General features: G+C 38.1%; 1 protein-coding gene across 5 annotated transcripts in view; it reads left to right on the forward strand.

Annotated features, from left to right (window-relative positions):
* The first annotated feature begins 258 nt into the window (after window positions 1–258).
* The window catches only part of LOC118444870 (neural cell adhesion molecule 2), a 194150-nt gene continuing 183441 nt past the window's right edge, over window positions 259–10967 (forward strand). For 3 of the 5 annotated variants that reach the window (XR_014982324.1, XM_035873581.2, XM_035873585.2), the window contains exon 1: window positions 260–633. Coding sequence is in view for 4 of the 5 variants with exons in the window: in XM_035873581.2 (XP_035729474.1) it covers window positions 576–633 (58 nt within the window). In the remaining variant the exon portion in view is untranslated. Of the gene's footprint in view, window positions 634–10967 lie in introns of all 5 variants that reach the window. The other 2 variants (XM_035873582.2, XM_035873583.2) reach the window with 2 other exon arrangements.

Genomic DNA, 10967 nt, shown 5'->3' on the forward strand with positions numbered 1-10967 from the left:
CGATCTTTCGTTTCCGTTGGCAGAGATCGATTCGTTTACGCGTCGCTAAAAATACGCCGATCGTGTGACGGAAAAGTCGATAAAAGAGCCAAACTCAGCCGAGTGTGTATTTTCTTCATTTCTCTCTCTTTCTCTCTCTTTCTCTCTCTCTCTCTTTCTCACTTTCTATCTATCTGTATCTGTCTGCTGTCTGTTTCTCTCTCTTCCTCTCTCTCTCTCTCTCTCTCTCTCTCTTTTTCTTCACTTCTCTTTCTTTCTCTCTCTCTCTCTCTCACTTTTTCTTCACTTCTCTTTCTTTCTCTCTCTCTCTCTCTCTTTCTCTATCTCTTTCTCTTTCTCTCTCTCTCTCTTCATCTCTCTTTCACCATCTCCCTCTGTCTCCTTTCTTGTGCGCGCGCGACGACACGTCGGAAGGGAGAAGCTCCGAGGGTGCGAGGAGACGCGTCGCAGAAACGCGTGCAGCTACGTCCACGCGCCGCGTGACATCGTCCGTGATCGCGCGATAAAGTCGCGACGAAGCTGGAGAAACGACGACGACGAGGAGAGACGACGACGGATTCAAGGTGGAAAGAAAAATGCGGTGTCCTTCCTTCGCCGTTTTCGTCGCCGTTCTAACGACCATACGAGCTCAAGGTCAGTCGTTTTCTTCCTCTCTTTCTTTATATGTTTTCGCCCTTTACGATGCTCCCCTTACTTTCCGTCTCCAGTTTTATCTTTTAACCCTTTCACCCCTCGCTTATTACTTTACTTGTTATGTTGTATACCACTTTTTCTTCTTCTTCTTCTACTTCTTCTTCTTCATCTTCTTCATTTTCTTCATTTTCTCTTTCTCCCTCATCCCTGTCTTCTTTTCTCTTCTCCTCATCCTCCTCAACCATTTTCTACACCTTCTTCTTAACACTGCTTTTTCGTTCATCATCGCCTTTCTTTTTTGAACGATGAGACTATCCCACCCTTTGTTCTCGGCAAATCGGATCAAAGGATTCATGGTGGAAAGTTTTATCTTTTGCCAGGACTCACGGCTCTTATTCTCATTTTCGACTCACTAACCAAATGATATATTTATTTTAACAAAATCGCGGTTAGTTCTCGACGATTATATACTTCTGTATTTTTCTCTCGATTCGAACGCGCGTCAAAATTCAAATACATGGCTTTTCTCATATACGCGAGAAAGAGCATTGTCGTTCCATGTCCATTAATCATGACGGTACTCGGAGCGTCCTAAAAACAACAATATTATTTTACCGAAGTTATGCCCCGCCCTGGGGCTTTTTTAAGCTAACGAACTTTCCGTGTGGAGCTTCGGTTACCCGTCACGCGAAACAGATTCCTCTAACCTTTTTTTTTCTCTTTTCTCTCTCTCTCTCTCTCTCTCTCTCTCTCTTTTTTTTCTTCTTTTCCCCCGTGATTTTCGTCCGAGAAAAACAAACGTTCGTTTTTCCTCCTCACTCGCGAGCATAAACGATTAGGTAAGCCTCGCTCTACCGGCGTAATTCCGCTTCTATATTCGCACCTCGATGTTTATTTTATTTTCAATAAAGCTCGTTAACTTTTTTTATTCGACGTATATTACCGTGCACATTTTCATCGTGTACCGACGATAAGAGATGCGCTTTTCATTTAAAGATTAAAGAGGGTAGAAGAGGAAGAGGAGGAGGAAAAGGAGGAGGAGAAGGAGGAGGAAAAGGAGCAGGAGGAGGAAGAGGAGAGGAGGAGGAGGAGGAGGAGGGGGATAAAGAATTTCGAATTAATATAAACGGTTATTAAGAATTCTGTTTTCTAGTGCGTGTTCGCTTTTTACAAATCCTGAGATATAAACCTTTGGATACGACCTTATCAACGAAAGGGTTTTTGGATATAGCAGATATGTAGATACCTAAGTCGTATCTGCGTCATCGTGAATACGTCTCTTTATTCTTTTGTGTCCCCCTTCTTTTTCATGCGAAAAGAAAGAGGAAAAAGGAGGGAGATAAAAAAGTAGGGAGAAGGAAAAAATAATATGAAAAATGAAAAGTGAAGAATGAAAAAGACGAAAGGAAAAATAAAAGATAAGAAAAAAAGGAAAAAAAAAAAAAGAGAGACAACATATGAACATCCGACGAAGGTTTAAACGACCGAATCGTAAGTTATTCTTCGTACGTTCATATATACGTGGCACGTTTCCTCGACATTCATGACTTTCACGCTTCGCAACATATGCATCGGTATAACGAAACTCATCTAAACGCGCGTTTCAATCTCTCTATCCGTCCTCACCTAATATCCACTATCTCTCCCCTTTTTTGGCGTGTCAATTTCTACTCCTGCTTGTTACCATTGGCATAAACTTATATACATATACTCTAAATTACACAACATACACATACACACATAGACAATAATACATATACGCGCACATAAAACTGATCATTACATATACATAATTATGTAAGTGTATTACTCTTCAAAAAAAAAAAAAAAAAAAAAAAAAGGGTCTTTTATCTCCGACTTTATACATTAACGAACGTTTGTTATTCATCGTTAATACTGTTTTTGCATGTGCAACTGTTATTACATTTGTTACTTATTTACTTATATCCAGTTATTTGCGTGTTATTTGTTGAGCTTAACGATAAAGTAAAAAGGATAAAATAAATAAAAAGCAACCAATATGGTAAAAAAGGCATAGAAGAGAAATATAAAAAAAAAAAAAAAAAAAAAAAGAACAAACAAAATAAAAAAAAAAAGGACAAAATTCACGGAAAGAGTAAATGTGTGTGCATGTGTGTGTGTGTGTGTGTGTGTGTATGTGTGTGTGTGTGTGTCGATGATATTCTTCGCACAATGTGAAATCTAACGATAATCGATTATTATGTCTACCGTACAATGTTTTTAGTCCATAATAAACGATGGACTTTAATAAAAGCGTTCGACTTTAAATCTCGATTGCACGATGAGATATGGGGGGATACAATATCTATATACCGAAACTTCAAAAAATATACTTAATATTACGCTCAATCGAGCGGTTGGGATTTTAATGTGAAAATATGTGCGTGTATATATATATGTGTGCGTGTGTATATGTGTGTATGTATTTGCGTATATAAGAGAGAGAGAGAGAGAGAGAGAGAGAGAGAAGATTGAAAAATACGGCGACGAAAGAGAAATAATAAAGAGCAGATGTCGCGATTATTATTCCCGGTGGCTGGTGTTTGTGACGGAAACGTTTCCAATATCGTTGAAAATAATTCGTATGAATCAATGAAAACATCATGAAGCCGCCAATAAGGGAGGCAAGATTAGGGGGGCGGCAGGAGCGAGGGGGGGGATTTATGAAAGAGTTAAGAGAATATCGTATGGAAAGATAGATCGAGTTCGACGATAAGAATCAAGATCATGATCTATAAAATGACTTAAAGTAGAATATTATTGTTGATAATATCTATTGTACAATGGTACATCGTTTTATGTAATCGGATCGATGGCACGCGTTACGGAACGAAGCGGTATGTAAGCAAGCGCAATAAAATCGGTCAGGCGTACTTTCGAGAATTACGAGATAGTTTCCCCTTCCGGCAATGGAGGAGGAAGCTTTGTCTCATTCGATTCGCTCGGATCATTCGATGTTACGCTCGCCATACGGATCACGACAGCCGGTGGTGTCAGGTTCGCGATTTTCTTCTTTACCAATGGCACGTGTCTCTCTTCACAGTCTTCCTTTTTTTCCCCCCTATACATAGGTATTTCGATTCTTTTCATTTTATTTATTTTTTTTTCTTTCTCTCTTTCTTTCTTTTTTTTTTTTTTGTTACTTTCTTCTTGTTTTTTCTTTTCTTTTTTTTGTTTTTTGTGTTTAGCTCCCTTTCTCTTTTTCATATATATTTTTTTCATCGAACAGAAGCTACGTACGATTTAGATCGTATCTTTTGTCGCCTTATGCCATTCATTTAATTAAACAAATATAAATTACAAACATAGCCTCTACGAGATAATTATCATTATTTCATAACCGTTTAATTGGATATCGCTTTTATTAACGATAAGCTTTGTTTGACGAGAAAGAGAAATACGTAAAGGAAATATTGTCGTGTAAAGTGAATCGCATTCATTGAAATCGTAATATGTATTCACAAATCTCGTGATTATGTTTCATGAGAAGTATTTCCAGTAATAACATATATATATATACACGCGTGCTCACATACATACACACACACACACACACACACACACACACATATATATATACATATATGTATATGGACACATATATAATCGCAGTGTATATAATCACATTCTAGACAATTTCGCATCAAGTCGAACGTTTGATAAGCGTTTGATAAGCGACGAAGTAATACGATGAAGAGATTCTCCAAAGGTAAAGACTTTGTCATTTGAAGGAGGATGAGTTGGGCGTTGCCCGAACAGACGCGCGCTTACGAGTAACAGCAGGAGTGTCTTATTAAACCTTTCAAGTACGGAAGCAAAGTTTTGGATAGATTCGCAGGATGTACGTCGGATGAACTATCGCTATTTGGCTTTATTCATTTAGACGACGAACGACATCCTTACTGCATTTCTCCTCGACAATTTTATTCATAAATCATTTTCATTAATTATTACAACGTCTTTGTGAAACGAAACGAAAGGGAAATGATATCTAATTGAATTTTCGTTCGAACAAAGAAAGATATACGCGTATGAAACAGTGATCTTCGAGAGTACTTCGAAAAATGTTTATATCCATTGTTGCGTGTTAATAAATCGCGATGAGCTGCTCGTCGACCGATACTCGGAGCTTGTTGCACACCCTTTCCAACAATGAAATTTCGTGTCGAGTGATACTCCAAGTCAAAATGTCAAGGATTAAAAAAAAAAAAAAAAAAAAAAAAGAGACAAATAGTTTCGTAACGTAAAGAGAAAAAGTGAGGGAGGGAGAGAGAGATAGATAAATAGATAGATAGATAGATAGATAGATAGATAGATAGATAGATAGATAGATAGATAGAGAGAGAGAGAGAGAGAGAGAGAGAGAGATAACGGTCATCGTAAATAGTCCCTTAATTCGAGAAATAAAATTGCACGCTCGTACGAGCAACGCGCTATTATGTTACGGTGCATTGGGCGTCACATAGCACGTGACCCCACTGCGGTTTCGAGGGTTAATTGTATCGATTCGATATAGCCTCGATGTACCATGAATTTTCTCTCTCGTATCTATAGAAGAGAGGGTAGACTATAGGGAGAGGGGGGGGGCAGAGCGTTTGGGATTATCTCGATTGCTCCCGATAACTTTTGCATCCAGTAGGAGAGAGCAATTCGTTCTAGATCGCAAAGAGAATTTCGTATCCCGCGATATATAAAATTTCTATGACTGTTAAGTTTGAAATTGTTCTTTCTCTATTTCGATAATTAATTACGAAAGTTCTCAATTATATATATATATATATTTTTTTTTTTTTTTTTTTTTTTATATTCGTTCAAAGAACAATCCAATTCATGAATAAGACGTGACAAAGAAATGTGCAGGTCATTCGGATAATTAATCGTACGAGCTATTTTTCATTTGGCCCTTGTGCCTTCGTCAGCGATAGGATTGTTTTTCGATTGTAACGTCACTCATTAACGTAGATCGCAGGACTCCTTCGAAGATTTATAATCCGTGATCAATTTTCGAAAACGACAATTTTTCACTACTCGCTCTCAATGATCCCTCTCTCTCTCTCTCTCTCTCTCTCTCTCTCTCTCTCTCTCTCTCTCTCTCTTTCTCTCTCTCACACACTCACTTATACACTCATTTAATGAATATATAAATTATTCTGATATTTTAATATTTAATACACCGCATGCATAGGGCAGAGGAATCATTGATAATTAAAAAAAAAAAAAAAAAAAAAAAAATTAGAAAAAGATTAACCAAAAATTGAAAATATTAGTACGCCATTGTATCCCATTAAGCAATTTTTCCTCTATCAATTTAACGTAAAAAATATGAAATTCGATCTTTGCTTTTAACAGAGGCTTACGATAAAACGTAGGATCGAATGACGCTTCGCTATTATTTCTCGTTGATTAATATGGAAACGACCGATGGGGGAAATCGTTGATTCCGCTGTCAAGCATTACAAGGCTACACGTTTAATTGAAAGTTCGCGTTTAGCTTAATAAGGACGAAATATTCATTTGTTAACCTGTAATAATCGTATAACAGGGACATTCATTAAATTTATTTAAATCTTCGTTCACGATGAATATCGGATATGTACTATGATGGAATCGATGTCATTATAAAGCTCGAGATTAAAAAGGACGAAAGAGAGAAGAAAAAAGAAAAAGAAAAAAAAAAAAAAAAAAAAAGAAAAAAAAAGAAACAAAAAAAGAAAAAGAAAAAAGATAGAAAGAAAAAAAATGAACAACTTTAATCGCTTTATTCGCTTATTATCATTTAAAGATAAAGAACAATGAAAAGGATACGAAATATAGTTGAAATCGCGATCTCAAGTAACCCTCAGATACTCTACCAAATTTCTGTGGTTTCGCGCGAGAAGCCATAGAGAAACGACGCTCCGGAACTTTTCGTTTCAGCATTGCAAATTGTTTGGCACGGGTTTCGTGGGTCAGTTTTGTTGGTGCTTTTCTCGTTCCTCTCTCATACCAAGGATACCACAGGTACCTTACCTTCTTTGTATTATCTTTCAATTTACTCTTCTCCATCTTCCTCTTTCCATCCTTTCTCTTTTCTTCGTCTTTCTATTTAAAGGTACCTAAAACGAACGTGAATTCCTTTTCTATCTTTTTCTTCCTCCTAAAGAGTATTAAATGTTTGCGTTCGATTCATCGTCATTGATACGAGTAAGTATAGATATATCCGTTTTTCCTTCCAAATCCCACTAGTTTCTAAAGATAGTTATCGAGCGGGATTTCTATTTTCTAAATGTTCGTATACTTTTATTCTTTTTCGTCTTTTTTTTTTCCTTTTTCCTTTTTTTATTTCTCTTTTCCTTTTTTTTTTTTTCTTTTTCTTTTTTAAATCCGTCCGCGTTTCAGAAATTTCTCTCTGAAACTTTTCCGTCCAACAATAATAACTTCGATAACTGCATTAAAGTCTTTTGAAATTGTATTAATTTAAGCGTCCAATAGAACCAAGAAATAATCAGTGAATGCTCTGTAATATTGTACTTTATTTAAAGATATATTTTACATTTTATATTCATTTACTTAGTACTTACAATTAATCGTACCTAGTTGCTATCGTTAAATTAGGATTATAAGATTGTATTTGATAAATTACCATATTTAGTTACGTGAACTTTGTTTTCTCTTATTCTCTCTCTTTCTCTTTCTTTCTTTCTCTCTCTCTCTCTCCCTCTCTCTCTCTCTCTCTCTCTCTCTCTCTCTCTCTCTCTCTCTCTCTCTCTCTCTCTGTCTTTCTCTCTCTCTCTCTCTGCCTTCCTTCCTTCCTTTCGTTGCCGAAACGGCCTTCCTTCTTTCACTTATTTTCACGGTACATAAAATTTGTGAACGAATGTTTGAAAAGTTGATCTCTATTTTGGTGCCGAATACGTTTTTCGGAGGTTAGCTGAGGAAAGAAACGACGAAAGGCAGACAATAGATCGTCATGGGAAACGGTACGAAATCACGCGGGGCGCGGTTTATTAGGTAACTTTTAATTAACGAGACTCAATAGTTGCGAGAGAACATCAGGGAGGAGAAGAATGGTCGTGCCCTCGCAAAAAGACGTCGTTCGCCTCCGGCTTGGAGGTGTGCGTGGGACGGGTTTCACTATTAATCAGGCCTCCACCAACTACTCCTACCCGATCGTTTACACGATCCTCTTCCGAGTTGCGAACAATTTTAATCGACGGGCTTGAGTTTAATTTTTGATCTAATTAGAGCTTGCGGACGATCTCATCGAGAGAGAGAGAGAGAGAGAGAGAGAGAGAGAGAGAGAGTGAGAGAGAGAGAGAGGGAAAGGGAGAGAGAGAGAGAGAGAGAGGGAGCGTTAACGTGTTTGAAGAAAATCGACGATTTTGAGACATGGAAGAGGTAACGATCTGAACACGTTTCTCTCCTGTCAAGTACCCACGATCCAAAACTTTTCAGGATTATGTATAACGAAACACCCCGTGCAACTTTATAATATAATATATTATACCGTTTTATATGATTTTATAAGAAACCCAAGATCGATAGCTTTTTCATCGGTGCTCTTTTCTCTCTCTCTCTCTCTCTCTCTCTCTCTCTCTCTCTTTCTCTCTATCTATCTATCTATCTATCTCTCTTTCCTTTTTTCTTCTCTCTCTTTCTCTGCCAATCTTGCTTGCGGTCGGTCCGGTTGGATCCAATAAGCGTTTCAACTTTTCCATTGAATTCGAGGCAAAGGATGGTAGCGGCTGCATACCTATCAACGCTTTTACAGAGGGGGGTAGGGAAAAAAAGAAACCGGAGAAGAGAAAAGAAGAGAGGTTTAGTTTGGGATGGAGAATATTTTCGCGAACAAAAATTTTTCGCAAACCCCGAGACTTTAGCCGTAAAGCGATAGAGAAAGTTATCAATCGAACTTGTATCTTTATATCATTGTACCTTGACTTTATCCTCGTCTATAGCATCTGTTCTTTTTTCTTTTTTTTCTTCTTTTTCCTCCCCCTCCCCCTCCTTTTAATTAACCTTTTTCTTGTCTTTTTTTCTTTTTTTTTTGTTTGTTCTCTTTTTTGCTTCTTTTTTTTCTCTCTCTCTCTCTTTATCCTCTTGTTCTTATCTTTAATCACGTTTTGTTTGATCAGTAACATTCAACTTTTGAAAGAGAAAATGAAAGAGAAATGAGTTCTATCATTATTCATTCTGCCTTGTAAATATTTAATATCGTCAAACGTCGTCTTTACTATTTTCCATTTCTTTTGTTACTTATCCTTTTCCTTCCTTTATTTTCATCGAATATCATACACGCTACATCTGCGTTACAGCGTAATATCCCAGACTGAAAACTATATTTTCATTCATAATTTAACAACAGTAACGCAATAGTAACGAGATACGAGATCGCGAGCAACATCATCGTCGTCATCGTCGTCGTCGTCGTCCTCTTTTTTTTATCGTTATAACAAAGAGCTTGGAATTTTATTATTTTGAACGATTCTATGGTTTAAACTTTAACACTGTTAAGTTTGCCGAATCGTGGAATTCGAGAATAAGGATAATCTGATCGCCGGCATGAGACTGGTACTCAATATAGTACAGTAACAAGGAGGACGAATCGAATTGCAAAAGGTAAATAGATAACTACGGGAGGATAATGGGTGAAACGGTATTCTATGATTGGCGAACAGGCAATTAACGAAGGCATGCCAGGCTCATTCGTGCAGCCGGACTGGCTCGCTCACGTGTATGTGAATACATTGGCAAGGACGATGGCGAGGGAGAGAGACAGAGAGTGAGAGAGAGAGAGAGAGAGAGAGAGAGAGATAGAGAGAGATAGAAAGAGAGGAGAGAGAGAGAGAGATCGAGGGAGAGGGCAAACGTGTGTTCACAGGACGAGGAAGGTTCGATTCTCTCCGAGGCTTGTGCTGCTTGAGCGGTGCTCCTTTCGATGCTTCCCACGGATATGAATTCTCCAGCATTGTGCTCGCGATGAAACGATCGAGTCGACGACGAGTGGTTCGTTGATCCAATCGGGACCACCGTCGAAGCGATTCTCGAATGTATATCTCTCGTCCTCGCTTGGTTCAGGTGCGCGTGATTGCGATTTACTAATTCGGTATTACTCCAGCCTCTATCAAATACACGCCTAATGTATCAGTTAAACTTCCTTCCAACGTATAGATCTGTGAGAACCATTCTATGAGAACTATGAAACTAAGTTACGATAGTCCAATAGCGATACTTATATAAGTGATAAGCACGAATTGTCTACAAGATTTACACCCTTTACAGCGTACCGAATAATTTTCTAAGGAAAACGCGAGTCAGTCTTCTCGTCTACGTCTTTATCACGGACCATATAACGCAATCACAGAAAGAAGAAAGTAAGGCTCTCATGAGGAAGGTGGTAAAAGCGACGGTAGCGATGGGGCGCGCGCTTTCGTCTACAACTCACCGTCGTACCTCTTATTCGTCGCGAAAAGAACTCGGGAAAAGTCAAAGTAGTATTTCCACGCTAATTAAAGAACGCTAAGTAGTCGAGTGGTTTCCGCTACTGAAACGAGCACGGCTACCACGTCATGGTGCTCAACTTTCGAGGCGCGGTTTTGCACAGAACGAAATCTATCGTGTGTAGCTACCGCACTCCCTCGTTCTCTCTCTCTCTCTCTCTCTCTCTCTCTCTCTCAAGTATTCGCCTAATTAAATTCCTCCAGACACGTATCTACGAGTCTACGTGTACGGATATGCGCGCACGAGCGTGTTCGCCAGCTCGACCAACGTTCACGCAGTCGTAATATGTTCGGGGAACATGGAGGGTTGCCTTCCTTTACTCCTTTGAAGGTTCTGAGACTCGTGCAAAGGAACAACCGAGAATGAAGAAATTTTGAAGAAGAACCCTTTCGCAATTCTTGAATTTCGTATCACGAATACTATCCCGCGATGAGATTGTGCCTGTGTTAAGAAGAAACAAAGAAATCCGAAAGCTAGGAAATCGATACATTCTGATCTTTCCATGTATATATATATATATATATATATATATATATATATATAACATATCTGTGTGTCTATCTGTACGTTTGCTCCATTTTCTCGAGAACAACGAAGTTCCAAGTAAAATACATAAGGAGAAGAAAGAAATATACATGTATGTATATATGTATTATGTATGTATATATATATATATATATATGTATGTGTGTGTGTGTGTGTTGGAATATAAACTCACTTTCCATCGATGGATCGATTTGGTGGTCCGTTTAAACCACCATGACCATGTTCTATTAAAGATAGATCGTCCTATCGTTTCGCGCAGGATTCGTTCGTCGTTCGTTATCGACATA

Source organism: Vespa mandarinia, chromosome 1 (assembly GCF_050613455.1).
Source record: "Vespa mandarinia isolate Hongniang chromosome 1, ASM5061345v1, whole genome shotgun sequence".
NCBI classification, from domain to species: Eukaryota; Metazoa; Arthropoda; class Insecta; order Hymenoptera; family Vespidae; genus Vespa; species Vespa mandarinia.